This window comes from Gossypium hirsutum, chromosome A11 (genome assembly GCF_007990345.1).
Source record: "Gossypium hirsutum isolate 1008001.06 chromosome A11, Gossypium_hirsutum_v2.1, whole genome shotgun sequence".
Lineage (NCBI taxonomy): Eukaryota > Viridiplantae > Streptophyta > Magnoliopsida > Malvales > Malvaceae > Gossypium > Gossypium hirsutum.
In genome coordinates this window covers 115,484,525-115,510,013 of record NC_053434.1, presented here as the reverse complement: position 1 = coordinate 115,510,013, position 25,489 = coordinate 115,484,525, and the positions used below count along the sequence as shown (strand labels likewise).

At 33.3% G+C, this 25,489-nt stretch overlaps 1 protein-coding gene across 1 annotated transcript; it reads right to left on the bottom strand.

Moving 5' to 3' along the window:
* Nucleotides 1-21,789: 21,789 nt before the first annotated feature.
* Nucleotides 21,790-23,811, bottom strand: LOC107955493 (probable disease resistance protein At4g27220). The gene has a single exon (XM_016891286.1). The coding sequence runs from the start codon at nucleotides 23,809-23,811 to the stop codon at nucleotides 21,790-21,792; it is 2,022 nt and encodes a 673-aa protein (XP_016746775.1).
* Between the last annotated feature and the right edge of the window lie 1,678 nt (nucleotides 23,812-25,489).

Sequence of the window (25,489 nt, the reverse complement as noted above, 5' to 3'; positions counted from 1 at the left end):
AGTTTAGCCATATCTCTAGCAAGATCATGCATTTTCACTCTTTCATTTCCTACCTTTTCTAACAAGCAATTCTCAACATTATTTACAAAAATCCACAAAGGAAAAAAAAAACTGCCAGCTCTGACTTTAGATTCGAGCTTACATATTTCCCCCATTTATCCTTTCAACTATTGCTGGTTTAAACGCAAGATTTGGGTCTTTAGCTTAGTGGGCTAATTTTGGTATGGTAAACTGAGCCTAGCAAGAAATTAGTTGCTTTTACAGTCAGCAAGAGAGTAATTAAATAAAATTCTTCTTCTTTGTCTTTTATTTCATATTAATTGTATTTCTATTATTTCTTTCTGTGATAACAATTGCTGAACTGGCTTAACTGTTGAGAATTGGTCTTACACATATATGAATGAAAATTGCATTGGAAAGGAGTTTTTAGTTTTTCCCTTCTACAGTTGAGTGATTATACCCTCAAAAGTAAGAATGAGAGTTTGATCGAATCGAATGAAAAATTTTCGAATTAACAAATCCTATTTTATCATCCTAACTCGATTTGAAATTTTTTGAATCGAGCCGGGTGAGATGGAATTCAAATCAAATCAAATTGAATATATTTGTTCGAGTTAAATTAAAAAAAAAAGACTTTGGGTCTTTGAAACTACTATCACCCACCGTAATCAAATTTGTCCACTGTAATCAAATTTATTATTATTTATCATTTCATAATTTATTTATTAATCTTTTATATACAAGTTAACTTATTTGTTTGTTTAGTTGCTTCAGTTATCTTCTAATTCTTTTAAGTATGTATTTTAAAATTAAAAAATACATTAAGTGGAAAAAAAATATGATTTTGAAAAATTATCATATTTGAATTGACAAACTTTGACAACAAATATATTTGAGTTATGATCTCTTTGGTTGCAAATAATACAATATTACATACTACTAGAAGAGACACTCAAATGGATTTTCTCTCCCTGCATTCACTTAAATAAAATCCATCATTTACCTGTAAGTTGTAACAACATGATAAAATAAAATGAAATAAAAGAAAGGAAGGAAGAAAGGTTAGATGCTGTGGTTTTTATGAAATAGATTAAAACTTATGCTTTAGAAACATTAAATTTGATTTAAGGGTTAAAAATATTTTAATTCTTATAATTCTTATATCAAAAGCTTTCAGTATAGTTTTTATTTTATTTTAAGGTTTAAGTTGTTATAAATTTATTGTATCACTTTAATTTTGGATAGTTTTTATATAGAATTCTTTGTATTTATACATATAATTATATTTTGATTGTAATCTAATTTCATCTAGAAAATTCATTTCAATTATTTTAATATGAATAATTTCGGTTTAAATTATTATTTTGTGCGGTCAAACCAAATCATACATTTTTAATTAAGTTCAATATAGTTTAAAAGTTTTTTGAATTAAATGATGAAAGTAAATATAAATATTGATTTATGCTTTAAATGTAACGCCCCTAACCCGAATCCGTCACCGGAATAGAGTTATGGAGCATTACCGGAGTTACCGATTTATTTCATTACCGGAGTTACCGATTTATTTATCAGATATTTCATTTTATCTAACATTCATATTTGGAACCAATTAAAATCAAACATATTGTCTCTTAACGTACATGTTTTTCTCGATATGTTTTACTTGAATTTATTACTCGTCTGAATTTAATTAATTTCCTTGTATCAACGTATCAAAAATAATCACCTATTTACATGTCATGATAAATATCATTCTCTTGCCATTTCTTCATAAACATAAATCAAGTAATTCATTATATCGATATTTCATGCATTTAAAAATACAATTCAAGTTACACTAACTTACATCGTTACTTATATGTTGTAGGCCAATTTAACCCCATGACCCATTTATATTTTTTACAAACCAATACACTTACAAACTATTACCCATTTAAACCCTTAGCCCATTATCCCAACCCCATTTTACAAAACCCAAAACAACCTACCAAGCTAACCCAAAACCCAATTACAACCCTTACCTACTAACCTTACAAAACTATTACCCATCAATACCCTCAACCCAATACAAACTTATCAGACCCAACAAATTACACAGCCCAATACATTTAAACCCCAACCCTTTAGCCCAACTAGACCTAAGCCCAAGTCAGAAAACAGAAACCCTAGCCGAACCTACCCCCCACTTGCCCACTTGCGCCGCAACCACCGACACCACCGGCCAACCACCCTCTGACTCACCTGCTCCACCGTTTGCCCATCCCCTGCAAGGACAAAACAGAAAACATGACAAAAACAATAAAAAAAAGGGATGTAAAGGGGTTATAAAACCCGATTCAAAAACATTGTGAGGGGTCGATTTTCCTTTCTTTCTTTTTTTTTTCTTTGTAAACGTCAACCAGAAAGAGTTTATAGATTTCAATAAACATATATAAGTCGTTATTCAAGCAAACAGGAGAAAATCCAAGAATCGAATCAGATCAGTGACAAAGAAGGTGACTTCTTTCATTTTAAGCATTTAAATACAGAAAAATAAAAGGAAACTAAAAAATAGATAAATAGCAAAAAAAGGAAGAAATTACCTTTCCGGCCACCGTGCGCCAGCGCCGGCGAGGGTCCGGTGGCCGGGCTGCCCACCGAAAATCGCCTCTCCTTTCCCTCTCCCCCTCTTTTTTTTTCTGATCTTGTTTCAAATGATTTTTTTTTTGGTTTTTTTAGGTTATTTATACGGATAAAAAATGGCACCGTTTTGGGTTTAGAACCCAGGGCACAAAACGACGTCGTTTTGCACTAGGTCGGATCGACCCGACCCGACCCGTTAGGATCCGCTTTTTTTTAAGGGAGGGGTTATTTGCGCGTTTAACCCCTCCGCTTTTGTTATAATTTGCAATAAAATCATTCATATTTTTTAATTTGGCCCTGAAGGTTTTCACGCTTTATAATTTAACCCCTATTAATGCGCAGCGTTTTGACCAAGGGATTTATTACTGTTTTGGTCCTCCCAGGTTGCGCGCATATTGCGATCTGGTCCTCTCCTCCTTATTTTCTTTTAAATTAGCCCAAACTTTATTTTTAATTCGATTTAGTCCTCTTTGTTAGTTTACTGCTTTATTTTCAAATTATTTATTTTTTTTTCATTTTTTGTTGTTTATTATTATTAATTATAATCTTTATATTTTTATCACATTTATAATATTTTGTATATGTAGTAGTGTATATTTTATTATGTACATACATGTATACGTATTTAAAATATTTATATATTTGGGAAACATTATTATTAGTTTTTTTTAATATGTATATATTATGTAAATATTTAATATTATATTATATATGTATATATTTTCCTCTTTTTATATATGTGTTATATATAAGCTTTTAATATTTTATGTGTATTATTATGTATATGTTTTAATATTATTAGTCATATATCCTTTGTACTATTATATGTATACTTCTAATATTACTATATATTTCTAACACCATTATATATATATATATTTATATGTATGTATGTATTTATGTAGAGTGTGGGTAGCATTATATATATATTACAATTGTTTCTAAATGTACGTATATACCATGTATATTTTGTATATATATTATATACTTTTTCTTATGTTATTTGCTATATATTTCTTTTACTATTTCATATATATATTTTTTAAATACCATAATATTTATATATTTTTATATTATTCTTATTATAATTAATATTAGTATATATTTTATTATTTATGTATATATCTTTAATACATATAGGTAAATGTTTCCGTAATATTATATATAGTATATTTTCAACATTATTACTAATTATATATATATGTATAAGTATATATTATGTACCTACTCTTAATGTCATTTTTACATATGTTCATTGTGTTCTCGTATTTGATACTATAATTACATTTAATCTTGCATGCATAGTTAGTGCTTTTTAATATTATTGTCATATTCATTATTTGCTTCAATGTATTTCTGTCTTTTTTTTTATTTCATATCAATTTGCTTTACATCTAAAACGAAGATCTTTTTCTAATTTATTTCAATAAACAAGGCAACATACCGATTTAACATTAAGTCGCTGATTTCATCGCTATGTTGGGTGGATATCAATCGACTCGGGTTAAAACGGTATGTTCTTCTCAAAAAATCGGAATAAACTAAAATTTCTCGTCTTTTCAATTGGGCCACAGCTAAATGTTATATTGAACTCGTATTTTTGAAAATCAAGACAACACCTGTTTATAAGATACCAATTTTGGGCGTCGCGAGGGTGCTAATACCTTCCTTGCGCGTAACCGACTCCCGAACCCTAATTTTTCTCTAGATTTTGACGTAGACCCAAATTTGGCCTTTATTTTTGTTCAAGAATGAATTTTCTTATCAAAAAGATGATTTATTAGGTGTCCGATCACACCTAGAAAAAAAGATTGGTGGCGAATCCCTGTTTTAATAAAACCAAGATTCCATTTTTAAATTTTCAATAAATCGTCACAATGAGCGACTGAGCTAAATTTTTACGTCGCTACAGCTAGCGACTCCACTGGGGACATGGCCCATTCTTGAGAGTCGAGTCGAATTAAACGCGTGTTGTCAAAATTTTCGAATTTCCTTCTTCAAAGTAATATTTAGTAGTGATCCTAAAATTGTGTTTTTGAAAAATCGTGTATTTGCATTGTGTTGTATATATTCTTCTAACTTGTTTTATCTGATTGTTTTTCAGCTTTAAATTTTTATGGTTTTAGTATTGGTTTAGTTTTTAAATTAAAAAAAAAAGGTTTGTGAGTTTCTCCCCACACACCGTGCACGTGCATCTTTGCATAACATGAGCTCTATACCCGGGCTCCGTCCGTTTAGGTGAAAGTAAACGCTATGCCTTCGTGAGTTAACTCGTCCCTCCGTACAAGCTAGTGAATACTTTCGGGTTACATATGACTTATGCTTTCGTGAGTAATTTGTCTCTCCGCATAGGCATAAGTAAATGTAATCCCTCGAATTGATCTCGTAAGCCTGTGATGGGCTACGACCGAGGCTTCGTACTAGTCTTAGTAGACAATAGTACGAACAGTTCGAGTACCTGTCTAGAACTGAAACCGCATATAGTGAATCATACGAGCCACCTAACTAGAGCCATGCTGAACCTCTGTCCGTTTCATAGTCACCAAAATGAGTACACGGGAAAAACACATCTTACCTTCTGTTTCTTTTACATTTACACTTTCTATGCAAGGGAATCGAGTCCATTGGACCAAGTAGCTTAATTTGTTAGATTTTTCACAGTTTTTCTCTATTCATATGTGTTGTGCTAACCAAGGTTGTTTGTCTGTATTTCTATTTTTCATCATGCAACATAGCATCTTGTTAGGAAGGTGTTGATTAGAGATTGGTTACCAAAAACGGGTTTCAGATGGAGGAGTCAATTACACGAGTGACCGAAACGTTGTGTAATAGACTCTTTTGATTAAAGAAATGCCTAAATAGAGGCTATCTTGAAATTAACACCAAATTTTTTGCATATTCATTCATGACTGACATTCATTTGACATTTATCCATTCATCCATTCATTGCGTGTGCATATCCCATAATCATCTGCTGAGGTTAAAACATATAATTCGCAGTTGTAATACCACAAACCTGGAATCACGTCACTCATATAGGACGCGTCGACAAGTTAGAGTGATGGAGGCTGAATTCAGCGAAAGGATTGAAAGGATGGAAAGAATACAAAGGGAATTACGGGAACAGTTGGCAAAGTCACAACAAGAAACCAGAGATCTGATGGTGAGATCTCGAGAAGAATCGTTCGAACAAAGGGACCAAATGGCCAGGATGATGGAAATGATGTCGGCTCTGGTAAAAGGAAAAAGTCCTATGAACCCTGACGTTGTGGAACCATAGTCAAGGGTTAACCTCGATCAGAATCCGCCCCATCCTCCAGGATTTACTCCACCGCACGTCCATGCCACACAAAGAGGGTACGCTCAATGGGAACCTACAAGCCTGGAGCAACGACCTGCGCCACTTGCTAATCTGGGGCAAGAAATGTTCGTATCAAACCCAGGGGCTAGTCCTACTGATCCACTCGTTCTAGATTTGGACGATCCAGTAGAGATAGCTACGTTAAAATCGGATGATCATGATGTGAAGGAGAAATATAGGAGCTTAGAGGAAAGACTTAAGGCAATAGAAGGAACTGAAGTCTTCTCTGCACTGGGTGCTAAAGAACTCAGTTTGGTACCCGATCTAATTCTACCTCCGAAATTCAAAGTGCCTGATTTTGAAAAGTACAATGGGACAAGATGTCCAAAAGCGCATCTCGTCATGTTTTGCCGAAAAATGACCGGTTATGTGAACGAAGATAAGCTACTCATACATTGGTTTCAAGATAGTCTAGTAGGATCGGCTCTTCGGTGGTACAACCAACTTAGTAAGGAAAATATTCGATCCTGGAAGGACTTGGCGTCAGCATTCTGTGAGCAATACAAGCATGTATTGGATATGGTGCCTGATCGAATGACTCTACAAATGATGGAAAATAAACCAGTAGAAACTTTTAGGCAATACGCTCAAAGGTGCAGAGATATCTCGGCCCAAGTGGAGCCTCCACTGACTAAAACTGAGATAACGGTCCTTTTCATCAATACTCTGAGAGCACCATCTTATGACAAGTTGGTGGGAAGTGCTACAAAGGATTTTTCGGATATCATAATATCCGGATAACTTATTGAGAATGCCATCAAAAGTGGGAGGATGGAAGGCCTTGAGAGCTCAAAAGGGCAGCACCCATGAAGAAAAAAGAGTCAGAAACCCATGTGGTGGGAACAGAAAACCACTATACTTCTAATTCGTACCCAACTCAACTACAACCTCGATATCACCCACCTCTGAACTTCACATACTTGGGAGTGTTTTGAACAATGGGACAGTGGAAGAGATCCGTGTACTTTTAAAGCTAATCTAGAGTAATATTCAAAACATACTTATTGCCTTAAGACCTAGAGGTGATAAGACTTCTTTTGAGAAATAGGTTTTGGTCCAAGATTCTTATTTCAATGAAATGCATCTTTTTGAGTAAATTTTCTTCTATTTATAGATTCTTTTATTATTTGGACTTTCATTCTTTTATTTTACATTCATGATCATCCTATACAAATAATCATCTTTAGAATCATTTATTCTCTAAAATTTTCCTTCGTACCCACAGTAGGTCCCCAGATATCAATGTCACGAGCGACGCTATTACTAACTCCCTTTGGAGCAAGATATGTGTCTAGAAGGATCCCAGGACTTCGAAGATGACAGAGATTATGTCTATCTTTCAATTCGTGAAAGATGATAGAATGAGATGAAAGACAAACCCTAACTTACAAAGGGTCAACTGACATTGTGAGCTTAGGAAAGAGATGAAGATCGAAACCTAGCCTACCGCAAAAAATTAGGCAAGACTATTGAGTTATTTCCAAGAATTCAAGGATGTTTTTGCACGATCATATTAAGACGCACTTAGGAACATCTTGAAAGAGGTCCATAAGGGTGTCTAAATAACACATGACAATGGTTCTGCAATAGCCAGGCTAATCATGAGGATCAGATATTGTTGGTCCACCATGGGAAGGGAATGACATCAGTTATGTCATCAAGACTCACGTGCTTCTTCCATCTATTCACAAACTTATCAATATGTGGGGCATAGATGTTCTGGGGATGATCTCGTCAAAAGCTTCTAGTCGACATCATCGTCGTGACCATCAATTGCTTTACTAAGAAGGTGAATGTTGCTTCATATGCCAATATCATAAAGTCGACAGTCATAAAAAAATAATAAAACAAAAACAAAAAAAAAATAAAAAAGTGAGATCAAATGCCAGAAAGAATCATGTTCTAATGCGTAACGGTACAACGTCATATCACAATGCAACAAAGGCTGCCAAAAGAAAAATTCAAAAAGAAAAGTTATGGAAGGTGACCGAGACTTGTAAATGTTGGCATAAGAAGCTACCTTTTACTCTTTGTGCTTATTAAAGTTGACCAAAACCTTCACTGGGCATTAGAGGTGGTTCTGTCCATGGAAATTAAGATTCTTTTTCTCCAAGCTTTGATTGATCCAAGAATTGGATGAAGTAAACTGTCTTTAGTAAACTTGACTGCAGAAAAGGGTTTGAAGGATAAACGTGTGAAAAATGTATGATGCTGAGTTATAATGGAAATGGCTCACCCAAAGGAATTTCATAGTAAGAACTTGGTATTGCAGAAGATCCTTTCTATACAAAAAGATTTCAAAGGAAAATGAATGCTTAAGAACTTTATGAGGTAAAGGAGGCTTTCCCCGGAAGAACCCTGATCCAATCCTAAATTCGGATACTTAAAAAGGAGAGGCCAAGGTGAAAACCTACAAAGGGCGCTTTGTGACCTTCATTCATTCAAAAGCAAAAAAAGAAAGAAAGAAAAAGAAAGAAAAGAAAATGGAGAGGTCAAGGTGAAAACCCGCAAAGGGCGCCTTGAGACCAAAAGGGTTTTGAGTTGAAAACCTGAAAAAAGCGGCTCAAATTTTGTTCAAATGTGGGGCATATGGTAGTCTTTCTATACTTGAATTGACCGTAAAGAAGTATGCTACGTCTTGGGGAATCAACAAAGTACTCTGAATCCCCTAAACACATGTTGAACTCAAAATGGTCTCAAAGGAGTTTGTACAGAGAAGCTCAGGCTGCGATATTTGGGGCACTTAGCTTTCCATTTTACCCATTTCTGAATTTATCTTTGATTATCTTATTCTTTTCAAAATGGGCTTCCAATAAACTTGCATTTACTCTCATTGTTCAACTTGTTTGTTTCGAGCTATGCTCTTAATCAATATTCTTCTTGTCCATCCGTTCGATCCTTTTCAAGCATTTAGTATTGAAATAATGATTAATGGACTAATCATACTTTTATAAAAGGAGTTTTGCATATTACTCTGAAAGTTTCTAAATAGTAAAGGAACCTGAAACCAGTCGGTTGTTTAAGAGCTCATCAAGTGTAAGGGTTGGAAATATTTGAGCTCAGATTGAGTTTATTTCCTCGGATTTTCTATCAAAAAATATCAATCGATGGAACAAGTTACAGATCATACACCCTTGAGTTACAGTAGGATATAAATCCTATAGCCACGAATTGCAGTGGAATGGTTTAAAGATAGTGCCAACCTTGTGTCCCCAAATTACAGTGGAATGGACCCTGAAGTTACGGTGGGACAAGCTGGTTGAGCAAAACGCGATTATTTCCTCAGATTTTGGGTCGAAATACCAACCGAACAATAGGGCAGCGTACTACATCAATAATAGAGCCCTGATGGGCAATGAGTGATGACGCCTTTAAAAAAAAGATATATCAGGATAAAGACCCGAAAGGGCGTCCTAATGAAGTAGATTTGAACCCAAGAAGTAAAACGATTCAAGCAGTGAGTCAAATAGCAAGACTACAGTATTTGAAGCATTTTCAGTAGTCTAAAACTTTCTACGCAAGAAGCCATGCTCGAAAAGATTCTTGATTAAGAAATATGGAAGAGTTCATGCGTTGAACATCTAGAGCATTTTGAAATGACATACTCCAAACAAAACAAATGTTGAGTATTACCCGGATGAGAATATGATAAGTACAAGAGCCTCAAAGCAAGGACGAAGTTCAACAGGGGGCAAAAGAGTGACATCTGATAAACGCATGTTACTCATAAAGTAGAGAATAGGTACTGAAGAGAAAGTCAAGAGTTGAAGCAATGAAAGCGGATCATAAAAAATCGTAACGAAAGAGGACACACGGCAAACATGCCTAAGGCGCATAGCATAATCATGTAGGCATAAAGGCATTTAAGACAAACATGTGCATATCATGATAACATCATGCATGACATATACAGGTACTCTAACAGAGCAAGAGGTCTTATGATAGCTGTACTGAATCAAAGGAAAAGACACATGAGTTCCACCAGATGATATGTTTTTGGTACTCTGAGGTATCTTTAATTCATGTTTTCAAAAATCAACTCATATTGCGAGAGGTGAGTTGAGCCTCAGGTCACACGCTGAGGTATTTTCAGTTTATGTTTCAAAAATTGACTCATATTGCGAGAGGTGAGTCAAGCCTCAGGTCACGCTGAGGTATTCTTAATTTCTGTTGTTTCAAAAATCAACTCATATTGCGAGAGGTGAGTTGAGCCTCAGGACACGCTGAGGTAATTTCAATTTCTAGTTTTCAAAAATCAACTCATATTGCGAGAGGTGAGTTGAGCCTCGGGGCACGCCGAGGTATTTTCAATTTCTACTTTTCAAAAAAATCAACTCATATTGCGAGATTGCGAGAGGTGAGTTGAGCCTCGGGGCACGCCGAGGTACTTTCAATTTATGCTTTTCAAAAAAATCAATTCATATTGCGAGAGGTGAGTTGAGCCACAGGACACACTGAGGTATTTTCAAATTATGCTTTTCAATTTCTGTTCTTTCAATCTATATTTCTCAAAAAAATCAACTCATATTGTGAGAGGTGAGTTAAGCCTCAGGTCACATGCCGAGGTATTTTCAAAATCTGTTTCGCAAATTTTGTATTTTTCAAAAAGACCAACTCATATTGCGAGAGGTGAGTTGAGCCTTTTAATTTCTATTTTTCAAAAAAAATCAACTCATATTGCAAGAAGTGAGTTGAGCCTCAGGACACGCTGAGGTATATTCAATTTCTGTTTTCAATTTATGTTTTTCAAAAAAATCAACTCATATTGTGAGAGGTGAGTTGAGCCTTTTAATTTCTGTTTTTCAAAAATCAACTCATATTGCAAGAAGTGAGTTGAGCCTCAGGGCATGCTGAGGTATTTTCAATTTCTGTTTTCAATTTATGTTTTTCAAAAAAATTAACTCATATTGCGAGAGGTGAGTTAAGCCTTTTAATTTCTATTTTTAAAAAAAATCAACTCATATTGCGAGAGGTGAGTTGAGCCTTTTGATTTCTGTTTTTCAAAAAAAAAGCAACTCATATGGCGAGAGGTGAGTTGAGCTTTGGCTCACGTGCTGAGCTATTTTCAATTTCTATTTTTAATGTCTCTTTAAAGAGTCAACTCATATTGCGAGAAATGAGTTAAGCTCAAGATCACATGCCGAGTAAGAATAAAGATTGAAGCTGATGGAAGACACCAGATTTGGACTCCCTGAAGTTGCAGTGGAGCATGTTAAAGTCGCGAGTCTTGTCTCCCTGAAGTTGCAGTGGAGCATGTTAAAGTCACGAGTCTTGTCTCCCTGAAGTTGCAGTAGAGCTGATCGAGGATATCAAATCTTGCCTTTCTAAAGTTACAGAAGAGAAGACCACAAACCTTATCTCACTGAAGCAATAGAAGAGCAGATTGAAGCTACAAGATGCGATGGACTGGAAGGAGACTATCTGAGCAAGAAGAGCACCAATGAAGTCAAGACTTAGCAAGACAAGGCAAAATTGGCATTTCATTATGTCTTTGCTCCATTCCCGTTACACGACAATGAGCAAAGAGGGGCAGCTGTTTTAGGCCAATTTAACCCCATTACCCATTTACATTTTTTACAAACCAATACACTTACAAACTATTACCCATTTAAACCCTTAGCCCATTATCCCAACCCTATTTTACAAAACCCAAAACAACCTACCAAGCTAACCCAAAGCCCAATTACAACCCTTACCTACTAACCTTACAAAACTATTACCCATCAATACCCTCAACCCAATACAAACTTATCAGACCCAACAAATTACACAGCCCAATACATTTAAACCCCAACCCGTTAGCCCAACTAGACCTAAGCCCAAGTCAGAAAACAGAAACCCTTGCCGAACCTACCCCCCACTTGCCCACTTGCACCGCAACCACTGACACCACCGGCCAACCATCCTCTGACTCACCTGCTCCACCGTTTGCCCATCCCCTGCAAGGACAAAACAGAAGACATGACAGAAACAATAAGAAAGGGATGTAAAAGGGTTATAAAACCCGATTCAAAAACATTGTGAGGGGTCGGTTTTCCTTTCTTTCTTTTTTTTTCTTTGTAAACATCAACCAGAAAGAGTTTATAGATTTCAATAAACATATATAAGTCGTTATTCAAGCAAACAGGAGAAAATCCAAGAATCGAATCAGATCAGTGACAAAAAAGGTGACTTTTTTCATTTTAAGCATTTAAATACAGAAAAATAAAAGGAAAATAAAAATAGATAAATAGCAAAAAAAAGGAAGAAATTACCTTTCCGGCCACCGTGTACGGTGGCCGGCGCCATCTCCGGCGAGGGTCCGGTGGCTGGGCTGCCCACCAGAAATCGCCTCTCCTTTCCCTCTCCCCCTCTTTTTTTTATCTTGTTTCAAATGATTTTTTTTGGTTTTTTTAGGTTATTTATACGGGTCGAAAACGGCACCGTTTTGGGTTCAAAACCCAGGGCACAAAACGACATCGTTTTGCCCTGGGTCGGACCGACCCGACCCGACCCGCTAGGATCCGCGTGTTTTTTTAAGGGAGGGGTTATTTGCGCGTTTAACCCCTCCGCTTTTGTTATAATTTACAATAAAATCATTCATATTTTTTAATTTGGCCTTGAAGGTTTTCGCGCTTTATAATTTAACCCCTATTAATGCGCAGCGTTTTGACCAAGGATTTATTACTGTTTTGATCCTCCCAGGTTGCGCGCATATTGCGATCTGGTCCTCTCCTCCTTATTTTCTTTTAAATTAGCCCCAAACTTTATTTTTAATTCGATTTAGTCCTCTTTGTTAGTTTACTGCTTTATTTTCAAATTATTTGTTTTTTTTCATTTTTTGTTGTTTATTATTATTAATTATAATCTTTATATTTTTATCATATTTATAATATGTTGTATATGTAGTAGTGTATATTTTATTATGTACATACATGTATACGTATTTAAAATATTTATATATTTGGGAAACATTATTATTAGTTTTTTTTAACATGTATATATTATGTAAATATTTAATATTATATTATATATGTATATATTTTCCTCTTTTTATATATGTATTATATATAGGCTTTTAATACTTTATGTGTATTATTATGTATATGTTTTAATATTATTAGTCATATATCCTTTGTACTATTATATGTATACTTCTAATATTACTATATATTTCTAACACCATTATATATATATTTATATGTATGTATGTATTTATGTAGAGTGTGGGTAGCATTATATATATATTACAATTATTTCTAAATGTACGTATATACCATGTATATTTTGTATATATATTATATACTTTTTCTTATGTTATTTGCTATATATTTCTTTTACTATTTCATATATTTTTTTTAAAATACCATAATATTTATATATTTTTATACCATCTCATATATATATTTTTATATTATTCTTATTATCATTAATATTAGTATATATTGTATTATTTATGTATATATCTTTAATACATATAGGTACATGTTTCCGTAATATTATATATAGTATATTTTCAACATTATTACTAATTATATATATATGTATAAGTATATATTATGTACCTACTCTTAATGTCACTTTTACATATGTTCATTGTGTTCTCGTATTTGATACTATAACTACATTTAATCTTGCATGCATAGTTAGCGCTTTTTAATATTATTGTCATATTCATTATTTGCTTCAATGTATTTCTATATTTTATTTTTATTTCATATCAATTTGGTTTACATCTAAAACGAAGATCTTTTTCTAATTTATTTCAATAAACAAGGCAACATACCGATTTAACATTAAGTCGCCGATTTCATCGCTATGTTGGGTGAATATCAATCGACTCGGGTTAAAACGGTATGTCCTTCTCAAAAAACCGGAATAAACTAAAATTTCTCGTCTTTTCAATTGGGCCACAGCTAAATGTTATATTGAACTCGTATTTTTGAAAATCAAGACAACACCTGTTTATAAGATACCAATTTTGGGCGTCGCGAGGGTGCTAATACCTTCCTCGCGCGTAATCGACTCCCGAACCCTAATTTTTCTCTGGATTTTGACGTAGACCTAAATTTGGCCTTTATTTTTGTTCAAGAATGAATTTTCTTATCAAAAAGATGATTTATTAGGTGTCCGACCACACCTAGAAAAAAAGATTGGTGGCGACTCCCTGTTTTAATAAAACCGAGATTCCATTTTTAAATTTTCAATAAATCGTCACAATGAGCGACCGAGCAAAATTTTTACGTCGCTACATTGTACATGTTTATATTTTTATTAATCCGATATCTTTTCTTTTCCACCTTTAAGTCTCGTATTCGAGTCATCTGGATCTTTATAAAGAAATTTGATCGTCATTTTCATTTATTTCATGTTATAATACATTCAACTAATGCTCTAAGAAAATTACCATTTTACCCTTAAACTTTTAATTAATGACAATTTCATCCTTAGGTTAAAATAAATAAAATTATTGCAATTTAATCCTTATTTCCAGCCGTTATTCTCAAACAAATTGATAACAACCCATGAATTCTATAAAATATCAGAACTTTCCATAATTTCAACACTTTTCAATTTAATCCTTAAAACATGTTTTTCCCTGATCTTGAGCTAAATTAATAATTTAATTCAATTTTGTAATTTTAAATAATAAAATAATTAATTTCATACAATTTGGTCATCTCTAATATTTTAAAAAATTTCCCATAAAATTTTATTTTTATTCAATTTAGTCCATGAGCCAAAAACATGCAAATTAGCCATGCTAGCTGAATATTCATACATATTTTCCTCCTTCTCCTCTCCATTCCGCATCCTTTATTTATATAACATGCAACAAGTAACATTATCAATAATTTCACTATTTACTTTTATGTATATTCAAAACTGTCTATTTGCATCATAGTTACTAAATTATTTATATCTTAAGGTACAGAACTCGAAATTAAGATCCGCTAATTTTCCTTGAAACTAGACTTACATATCTTATTACCATAAAATTTTCAGAATTTTTGATTTAGCCAATAAGTACAGTTTATTCTTTAAAGTTACCCCTGTTCTGCTGTCTGACAGTTCCGACCCTTCTTCATTAAGAATCAATTATCTCATCGTACGAGATTCGGATGATGTTACCGCTTATTTATATTGAAAATAGACTCATTAAGGATTCTAAACATATAAATTTAAGCCCCTAATTATTTTTATCCAATTTTTGATGATTTTCCAAATTCAGAACAGGGGAACCCGAAATCATTCTGACCTTGTCTCACAAAAGTTATTGTAGCTCATGATTTACAATTCCATTGCTTATATAATTTCTTTTATAAGAAACTAGACTCAATAAGCTTTAATTTTATATTTTATTCATCCTCTAATTCATTTCTACAATTTTTGGTGATTTTTCAAAGTTAGGCTACTGCTACTGCCCAAAACAGTTTTAGTGAAAAATATTAATTTCCATTTAGCCCCAAATTTCATAGTTCATACAATTTAATCCTTGCTCAATTAACTCCTCAATTGAGATAATTTTTCTCATTTAATACTTTATTCCATCATTTTAAACTACTTCATAATCCTTGAAAACCAGAACTTTAACTCTAGACCTTAATTCTAAACTCTTTCACAATTAGGTCCTAAACCAATTTTCATCAATTTTACTTGATAAAATCACCATATATCAAAATTAAAGCTTCAATTATATGTTTATTCATCATATTATGAAGCTAGAGTATGAAAACCAGCTTGAACCCTCCTCCATGGCTGTATTTCAGCTGATGAATATGAAGAGAAATGAAGAGAATTCTAGATATTCCAATTTAGTCCCATTTTTATTTAGTTAATTTTGGCAATTTTCCAATTTTACCTTTATTTCACCCATTTTCTGATTTTTCTCAGCTATTGCCGCCCAAAATATCTCCTTTGGGCTTATTTGCACTTTAGGTCCTTCCTCATTTGACAATTAAGCTATTTAATCATTTTAGCAACTTTTACACCTTTTTCAATTTAGTCCTTTTTATTTAATTAGCTATCAGTACTTTAAAATTTCTTGATGAAACTTTAATACTAACTTATTAACACTCCATAAATATTTATAAAAACATTTATGGCTCGATTTAAAATTCTCGAGGTCTCGATACCTCGTTTTCAATTCTAATTATTTTAATATATATATATTTGTACACTATTCACTATTTCAAAATTTTTCCTAACTTCACATTTAACTTATACTCACTAAATTAATAATATTTCCTACTCATTTGTCGGATTTAGTGATCTCGAATCATTGTTCCGACACCACTGAAATTAGGCCGTTACATTAAAACTTTAAATTAAAATTTTAAAATATAAAATATCATAAAAAATTATTTGAAAAAATATTCAACTTTTACAAACACATTTACTTATTTTATGCATGATTTGTACAACGAATCTTTATAGAACAATTTAAAAATAGTAAAAGATGGAAGAAAATTAAAAGAAATTTTTGTTTCTATACTTCAATTTATAAGAGTTTTTGTGTCTCTTTATAGAGATATATATGTCCATTATAAACAATTTTATCTTTTTTACAATAAATATAATTATTTAATAGATATGTATTTGAAAAAATATTATTAAATAATATAACTTTTGATAATAAAAAACATAACTCATCATTATAAATAGTGAAAACTATTTATTAATAATCAAGTGATATAACTTTTGGATCATTTAGAATATTTCAATTATAAGTATTGAAATAATATAAATATTTAAAAAAATTAATGACAAGAGTTGTCGAAACCATATTTTTGAAAAACGGGAATCGACTTTGTTTTAGAAACGAAAGAATGGGAGTCGCCACCAATCCTTTTTGTTAAGGTGTGATCGGGTCACCTCGTACAAGTGGTTGTTTTTAATAAATAGTTTGATTTATTTAAACAACGATTTTGGTCCACGAAATTCAGAAAGACGGGTTCGAGAGCCGGTTACGCACGAGGAAGGATTCGTACCCTCGTAACGCCCAAAAATTGGTACCTAGTTGATTAATTAGTGTCTTAGTGTCGAAAATTAAAAACTTGAAAAACTTTGAAATACGATCCTTCTTTTGGTAAAAAAAAACATTTGAACGTTAAAGACCTTCTCGTCTCGAAGCAACAAAATGTCATATCCAGTGAGTTAGGACACAACATCTCGAACTTTTGAGAATGAGCTTGCCTTTTACTTAAAAATCAGTGTATTTTAACTACTTTTCAAAGGGATATTCGGTTAGTTAGGGTAAACGAGGAAAATCGAAACCCAGTAAGTTAGGGCACGTTTCCTCGAATTTTCAAACACCGAATATTGCCCTTACTTGCAAAAAATCTTATTTCGAGGTAACAAAATGTCATACCCGGTAAGTTAGGGCACAACACCTCGTATTTCCGAGAATAAGCATTTTTCAAAACTCGTATTGCAATTTAAAAGATCATTCCGTTATTTAGGTTAAATGAGGAAAATTGAAACCCAGTAAGTTAGGGCACGATTTTCTCGAAATTCCAAATACGGAGTATCGCTTTTTTATGAAAAAATTATTTTCGTCGAGAAAAGGTTAATACAACATAAGTTTGTAATAATAAGATAAAGAATGCATAAACGAATACAAATCTCGGTATTAACGAACATAACAGAATGAACGTAAATGCAAACGTGAATGATAACGATGAAAGCAAAATAAAATAAATAAATAAACGAATAAGCTAAAAGAAGAGAGAAATGATAAATAAGCTAATAGTATTTGAAAAAATAAGAAAACGAAATAAAAAAACTAGTTGTAAATAAATATTACGTAAAAAAATAAAAAAAATTTGATAGTAATAGTAATGATAATAATAATAGTATGAAAAATATAACAATAGTAAAATGATGATATTAATACCTAAATATAAATATAGATGTAATACCTAAAATATAATAATAATGAAAGTATAAGTAAATAAGAAATATAAATAGATGAGTAATAAGAAAATAAATATAGATGAAAACATAATAATAGGCATAATACAATAGTAATAGTAATTACAAAAATGATAATAGTAATAAAATAAGTTAATAATAATAATAACCGTAGTAGTAATAATAAAAATATAATAGTAATAATAATACTAAATATAACAATAGTAATATTAATAATAAAAATAATAGCAATAAAAATAAAAATAATAACAATGACAATAAAGAATAATAATAATAATAATAATGATAATGATGAAAATATGAGTAACCATAATCTCAAATTTATTATAAATAATAAATAATAATAATAATGATAGTCTTAATAATGATAACGACAATAAAAAAGTAGGAATAATAATGATAATATATAAAATAATAATAATTGTAAAAAGATAATAAGAATAGTAGCAATAATAAGGGTAATAAATAAATAATAATAGTAAATAATAAGAATAATAATAGAAATAAAAAAGATTAATAATAATAATAATGATGATAATAGTAATAGAAAATAAAAAGATAGTAGTAATATAGAAATAGTAATAATAGTCATAAAAACAAAAATAACGGTAATAATAATAAATAGTAATAATAACAATAATATAAATAATAATATACATATGAATAATAATAATAATAGCAATAATTTGGATAATAAAATAGCAAAAATGACCAAAAGGGATTAAATTGAACTTGAAACCAAATTTTTGGGGCAAATCCGAAGTAAATAAGAGAGAAAAGGGCTAAATTGTATGCGCAAATAACTAGGAGGGACTAAAATGGGCAATAACCCCTCCCTTCAAAACTCGCAGCATAATGGGGGACCAAAATGAAAACCAAAATAAATTATAGGATAAAATTAGAAATAATAAAAATTTAATTTCAAAACAATAAAAAGCGGAAGGGCTAAAAGTGCAATTAGCCCTTCCGTTGAAAACACGCGGATCTTAGGCCTGGAGAGAGTCGGGTCGCTGGTTAAGGCTCAAAACGACGTCGTTTTGGTGACCCAAAATGACGTCGTTTTGGTGACCCAAAATGACGTTGTTTTGGGGGGCCATTTAAGGCAAAATTTTGGAAAAAAAAAAAGGCCATTTGCTGTGCGTTTTTCACAAAAAGGGGGGGTTTCCTTCACTTTCTCTCTGGAAGAACCCAGAATCAGATGAAGGGATCACCGTCGCGCTGCCGTCGGACGCCGCCGGCCACCACGCACGGTGGCTGGAAATTCCAAAAAAGGTATTTTTATTTTTTTTTTATTTTTTATTTATAATATATATGCTTTTTTAAAAGATAAAATGAAGAAAACTTGTGTAAAGAGATTCGAAAAGAAAAGAAAGAAAATAAAAAAAAAAGAAAGAAAAGAAAAAAATATATAAATAACAATAACCTTTTTGTTTTTGTTTTTTGGTCTCTAATCTGTTTTGTGGATCTGTAGTTTAATATTCCTCTCTCTTTTTTATTTTATTTTTGTTGAAAACAGAAGCCGAAAAAGAAAGAACCCCTTCTAATGGTCTCTTAGATGGCTTTTTATAGCCATTTACAGCTTGTTTCTTTAATAATTATTCAACTCTTTCTCTTTTGTAGGTAAACGGTGGTGGCAACAGTAGAGCAGGTGTGCCACTTGCGTTGGTGATGCGACGTCGGCGGTGCTAGGGTGTCAGAAGAGTGGTCAGAGGTGGTAGCACTAAGGGCGGCAGCCACTTGGATTAGGGGCTAGGGTTTGTTGTTTTCTGAAAATATTGTGGGCTAAGATTTTGGTTTCGGGCCTGCAAAATTTGGGCCTTGGGTTTGGGTTAAATTTTATGTATTATTGGGCCCGGGTCAAAATTGGGATGTACAAGAGTTATAATATATATAGCATTATGACACGTGTAAATTTTCCATAATTTCAACATTAAAATGACATTCAATAGCCTATAAAATGATGATATGATAATAAGATGGATGGTGAAAGTAAAGGATGAAAATAATGCCAATGGGACTAATGGTATTTTGAGATTTGAATATAAAACTTGAAAATACTATTAGGCTAACGATATTTAATGCTGGCTCAAAATTAGACCTATGGATTGGGTTGTCTGGCTCAGTTTAAAAAGTGGGAGGATTTGAGTAAAAATATAAGCTTGAAAAATGAGTTTAGAAAATGAGTCAAGGCTTAGGGAAGGCTTTCTTGACCTGAGCCCAACCCAACCCGAATATGAAAAAAAATAAAAAAAAAAACATGTTGTTTTTGCTTTTTTTTTTCCTGGCTATTTTTGTTGTTTTTTTTTACTATTTTACTACCATTTCACAATTATATTACTACTATTTTTTTGTTATTATTTATATATTATATAACTCTTGTTTTATTGTTAATTTTGTTACTATTTTTCACATTTGCTTGTTAAGTTACATTTATATTGGTGTTATTTAAGTATACATATTTTTTTAATTTATTTTTAATTTGTTGGGAAACATTTATTTTATTATTTTTAATATTTTTATTGTATTATATTATAAAAAAATTATATAAAAAATACGGGGGCTAGGCCGGGCTTGAATTTTAATATTTTTATCTAAGTTAGGCTTTGATAAACTTTTAAACCCATTTTTAGGCCGGGACCGGGCCTAAGAAATGGGCCTAAATTTTTTGTTAGACCGAGCACATGGACATCTCTACTCAAAGTCATATGATAGCTTACTAAAATTTTTAATTAGATTTTTATTTGCTAAATTATTTTTGAATTTTAAATTTTTTTTATTTCATTTTAGAATTTTTTTAATCTATAAATCTATTTTTTTTAATACACAAGAATGTCACATTAAGTTTTCCAATTAGACTGAGTGCCACATAGCACATTCTAAGACTAAATTGATTAACATGGATGTAACTTTAAGTACCAATTTAGGTTAAAGAAAAGTTGAAGTACCATAATTGAAAAAAAAAGTTTTTTAAGGGTTTCATCGAGATCTCTCCTACTGTCGAAGTGTTCATCATTTTCATTTCAAAAAAAATATGAATATAAGTTTGGAGTGCATTTAAAGGTTTATATCATGACATTATTATGTTTTAATAATTATACCATTATGTTACAATTTATGAATGGGGCAAAATATAGTGTATAAATTGATGAATCTGATTTTGCATAATGGATTCCATCCTCTGTTATTTATCTTTTTAATGTTTATTTTATTCATAATATCATGTGAGGTTCCTTTTTTCATCCTTCTCAAAGTCGATTATAGTATGTATTGGTATGTTGATATTCACTCTTCTGAAGCAAAAAGTAGAGAATGGAAAAGCAAGACATTATGAATACATAACAAAGTTTAAGTCTATTTAGTTGGATTACAAATACAAATATTCATAAAAAGGACGTAGGTTTGATTGAAATAAATAATACGGTTCGGAATTACATCCATCTAATTAGTTTCGGGATAAGAAAAGACTTGAAATCAGGATCAGCCCATTCTATTGATTCGCACAACTCCATTGGCTTTGGACGAATAGCCACTTTTAGTGGTGAAGATGGTTCAACTTGGGGAAGTTTAAAAGGCATCCTTCCTAATTTCCAACAATATTCTATTGCAAGAAATTCAAGAGATTCACAAATCATTACTGCATTAACACTGCAAATGCTCTTCAATTCAGGTAAAGAACACAATGTCATTTTCTTTAATCGTGGAAGACAAAATTTCATGGTAACCCTTCCTCTTTCCTCTGATGCTATTATTTCCTCCAGTTGGTCACAACACGAAACCTCAAGCTGTTTTAAATTTAGCGGCACACAGTTTGGAGAGAACAACCTTTTTAATTCCGGACAAGATATTACATCAAGCCATTCAAGAGATTCACAAATCATTACTGCATCAACACTTCAAATGCTCTTCAATTCAGGTAAAGAACACAATGTCATTTTCTTTAATCGTGGAAGACAAAATTCCATGGTAACCCTTCCTCTTTCCTCTGATGCTAATATTTCCTCCAGTTGGTCACATTTCGAAACCTCGAGCTGTTCTAAATTTGGCAGCACACAGTTTGGAGAGAACAACCTTTTTGATTCCGGACAAGATATTACATCAAGCCATTCAAGAGATTCACAAATCATTACTGCATCAACACTGCAAATGCTCTTCAATTCAGGTAAAGAACACAATGTCATTTTCTTTAATCGTGGAAGACAAAATTCCATGGTAACCCTTCCTCTTTCCTCTGATGCTATTATTTCCTCCAGTTGGTTACAATCCGAAACCTTAAGCTGTTCTAAATTTGGCGGCACACAGTTTGGAGAGAACAACCTTTTCGTATATTTTACATTACTTATATAAAGAATTTTAAGAAAGGGAAAGTTGCGAAGTGAAGTTAGGAAAAACCTGGAGAAAATCGGGTATTCTTCTTCATGAGACTCGAAAGAGGAATCACAGACAATCAATTCCTCAATGTGACGTGGAAGCATAATCTGATTGGGATAGACACTACCAACCCGTAATACAATCGTTTTTGATGAATAAATTTCCCCATGCCTTCCTCTTTCACCCACAATGATTAAGTATCCATGAGGCTCTTCTCGAACATGAAAAGCATGGACATACATGTCGAAGTTGTGAAAGTCGTAAAACCGCCCTTCAAAGTATTCCAATTTCTTCAACTCAGCAACCTCTTTCCCACCTATGAGCGCTTGATGAACCTCCAATACTTGAAGGCAAGAAGGTCTGGGGAATATTCCATTCGGGATCTCATCTATGTTCCAACTATATAGTTTCAGGAACTTGAGGCTCGACAAGTTTTGCATTCCTTGAGGGACTTCCTTGATAGCTATTCCTAAAAGATCCAACTCCTTTAAAGCTCGAAGATTTGACAATGATGGCACATACTTTAAACGACGACAATTACCAAGCAACAACGCAGTGAGATTCTTCAAATTTGATATGGAATTTGGGAGACTCTCAATAAGATTAAAAGAAAGATCAAGAACCTTGAGTCCATCCGTATGGCTGAAGAAACCTTCCGGAATACTCTGTATATCACAACCAGACAGCAACAATGTTGTGAGCATCGGACACTTTGGTGGTGACATTTCCAAAGGATACAGAAATTCTAACTTCCGATTCCACATCAATGAAACCTTCTCCAAATCCTCACTCCATTCTTGCACATTTGGTGGCTCCCTTAATCCCATGCCTGCTTTTACAAAAAATCGAGGTTTCTCACTTGTGATATGTAATGCCATATCCCTTACAAGATCATGCATCTTTACCTGTCTTCTATCGCCCCATTTAGAAAAATCTTCTAACAAACAATTGTTTAAGAGTCTATTCATTATTGCACGACCCCTGTCAAACTCTGCCTGCCTGCTATCCATTTCTTCCACAAGCCCTTCTGCAATCCAAAGTTGAACAAGCTCTCTCTCCTCAATTTCCCAATCTTCAGGATATAATGCACAACTGAGGAAACAATGTTGAAGTTTTGGATCCTTCAAACGATCATAACTAAATCGCAACTGCTGGAACACCTCTTCTTCCAATCCATTAACACTTTTTTTGCGATCACTTAGTTCCTTTAGTGCATTCCTCCATTCATAAAGGTCATCAATGTCCTTCATACAAGAAGCTACAGTAATTACTCCCAAGGGTAAACCCGCACAGCGCTCAACAATCTTTTTAGCAATTGGTTCCACTTCTGGAATATTTAGAATACCCCGACCCACCTTCTCCGAGAACAGCTTCCACGACTCTTCTTCCACCAAAGGCTTCACTTTAATTGCTCTACAACTCATTTTTCGACACGTCAACACTAATTTACTCCCACTAGATTGCTCAGGAATTCCTACCTTGTCAAGGGGAACCTCCTGCCATAGGTCATCCAAGATGATTGTTGAAAGGTGGTTAGCATGCAGCATTGAAGACCACCATGCAGAAGCAGCAGTTTGCACGAGAAAGCAAGGATGTTTAGTTCCATTTTGAATCTTTTTTGTTTATGTAATGTAACCTAGTTCATTTTGAACTATGACAAGATGATATTTGATGTAAACTTGATGGTGATTGAGCTGTTTACCAGCTTTATTCATTTGCACAAGCTATCATTCCAATTTACTAGGAAACTAAGTGGTAGTAGGTATAGTTTTGGTTAACCTACTGTCTTGACAAGCTAGAAGCTTGATTTATGTATTGGCATTAAGCCATTTTTTTTTATGAATGAATTTAATCAAGTTTTCATTCAAAAAACTCTCTTCATTCTTTTTGCTTTATTCTCTTTAGTTTTCTGTTTGTTTCAGCTTCAAGCCACGACACTTGCTGCTCAAGCAATTGGCTGAAACTTCTTGTTAGTTGCTCTCAGCTCCAACAACTGGTATCTAGAGCCTTTGTCTTAGTGGACCTGTTGTTTCAAACCAAGGAACCCGATGGCTTCTTCAGGATTTTCACCAGCTGCACCACCTGTCTTCAATGGAGAAGGATTCCATATTTGGGTTGTCAAAATGAAGACTTACCTGCAGGCATTCGACCTATGGGAGGTAGTCATTTCAGATGCAGAGCCAGCACCTCTCAGAGCAAATCCAACAGTTGCTCAAATGAGGCAACATGCTGATGAAAGAACAAAAAGACACAAGGCCATGTCATGCATACAAAACTGTGTTTCAGATGTGATTTTCACAAGAATCATGGCTTGTGAAACACCAAAGGAGGCTTGGGACAAGCTGAAAGAAGAGTTTCAAGGGACTGAAAGAACAAGGCAACAACAGCTTCTCAACTTGAGAAGGGACTTTGAAAATCTCAAGATGAAAGAAGAAGAAACAGTCAAGCAGTATTCAGACAGAATTATGGTTGTTGTAAACAGCATAAGGCTCCTTGGAGAGCAGTTCAATGAAGCTAGGATAGTGGAGAAGGTTATAGCAACTCTGCCTGAGAGGTATGAGGCAAAAATCTCATCTCTCGAAGACTCAAGGGACCTGTCCACCATCTCCCTGACAGAGTTGATCAATGCTCTATATGCTCAAGAGCAGAGGAGAGCAAGCAGACTGGAGGAGCACCAAGAAGGTGCCTTTCAGGCAAGAACAAATATGGCCTACAAAGGCAAGAAGGACTGGAGAGACAAGCCAAAGAATGATGCTGCAAGGAGCAATGACCAGCCCTGCAGACATTGCAAGAGGCCAGGTCATTCAGAAGACAGATGTTGGTTCAGACCAGATGCAGTATGCCAACACTGCAAGAAGAAGGGCCATGTTGAAAGGGTTTGCAAAAATAGAACCAAGCCAAGGCAGAGTCAATATCAACAACCAAAGGTTGAAGCTCAAGTAGCTGAAGACAGCAGTGATCAAGAAGAGCAGGTCTTTGCTGTTTCTTGCTTAGCTGCTGAGAAGAAATGCTCAAAAGGTTGGTTGCTGGACAGTGGATGCACAAACCACATGTCACCAGATGCAACCATTTTCAAAACTTTGGACAGAACCTGTAAAACCAAAGTAAAAATTGGAAATGGTCAGTTTATAAAGGCTGAAGGAAAAGGGGATGTGCAGATATACACTCCTACAGGCATCAAAGTCATCTCGAATGTGCTATTAGTACCTGAGATTGACAGAAATC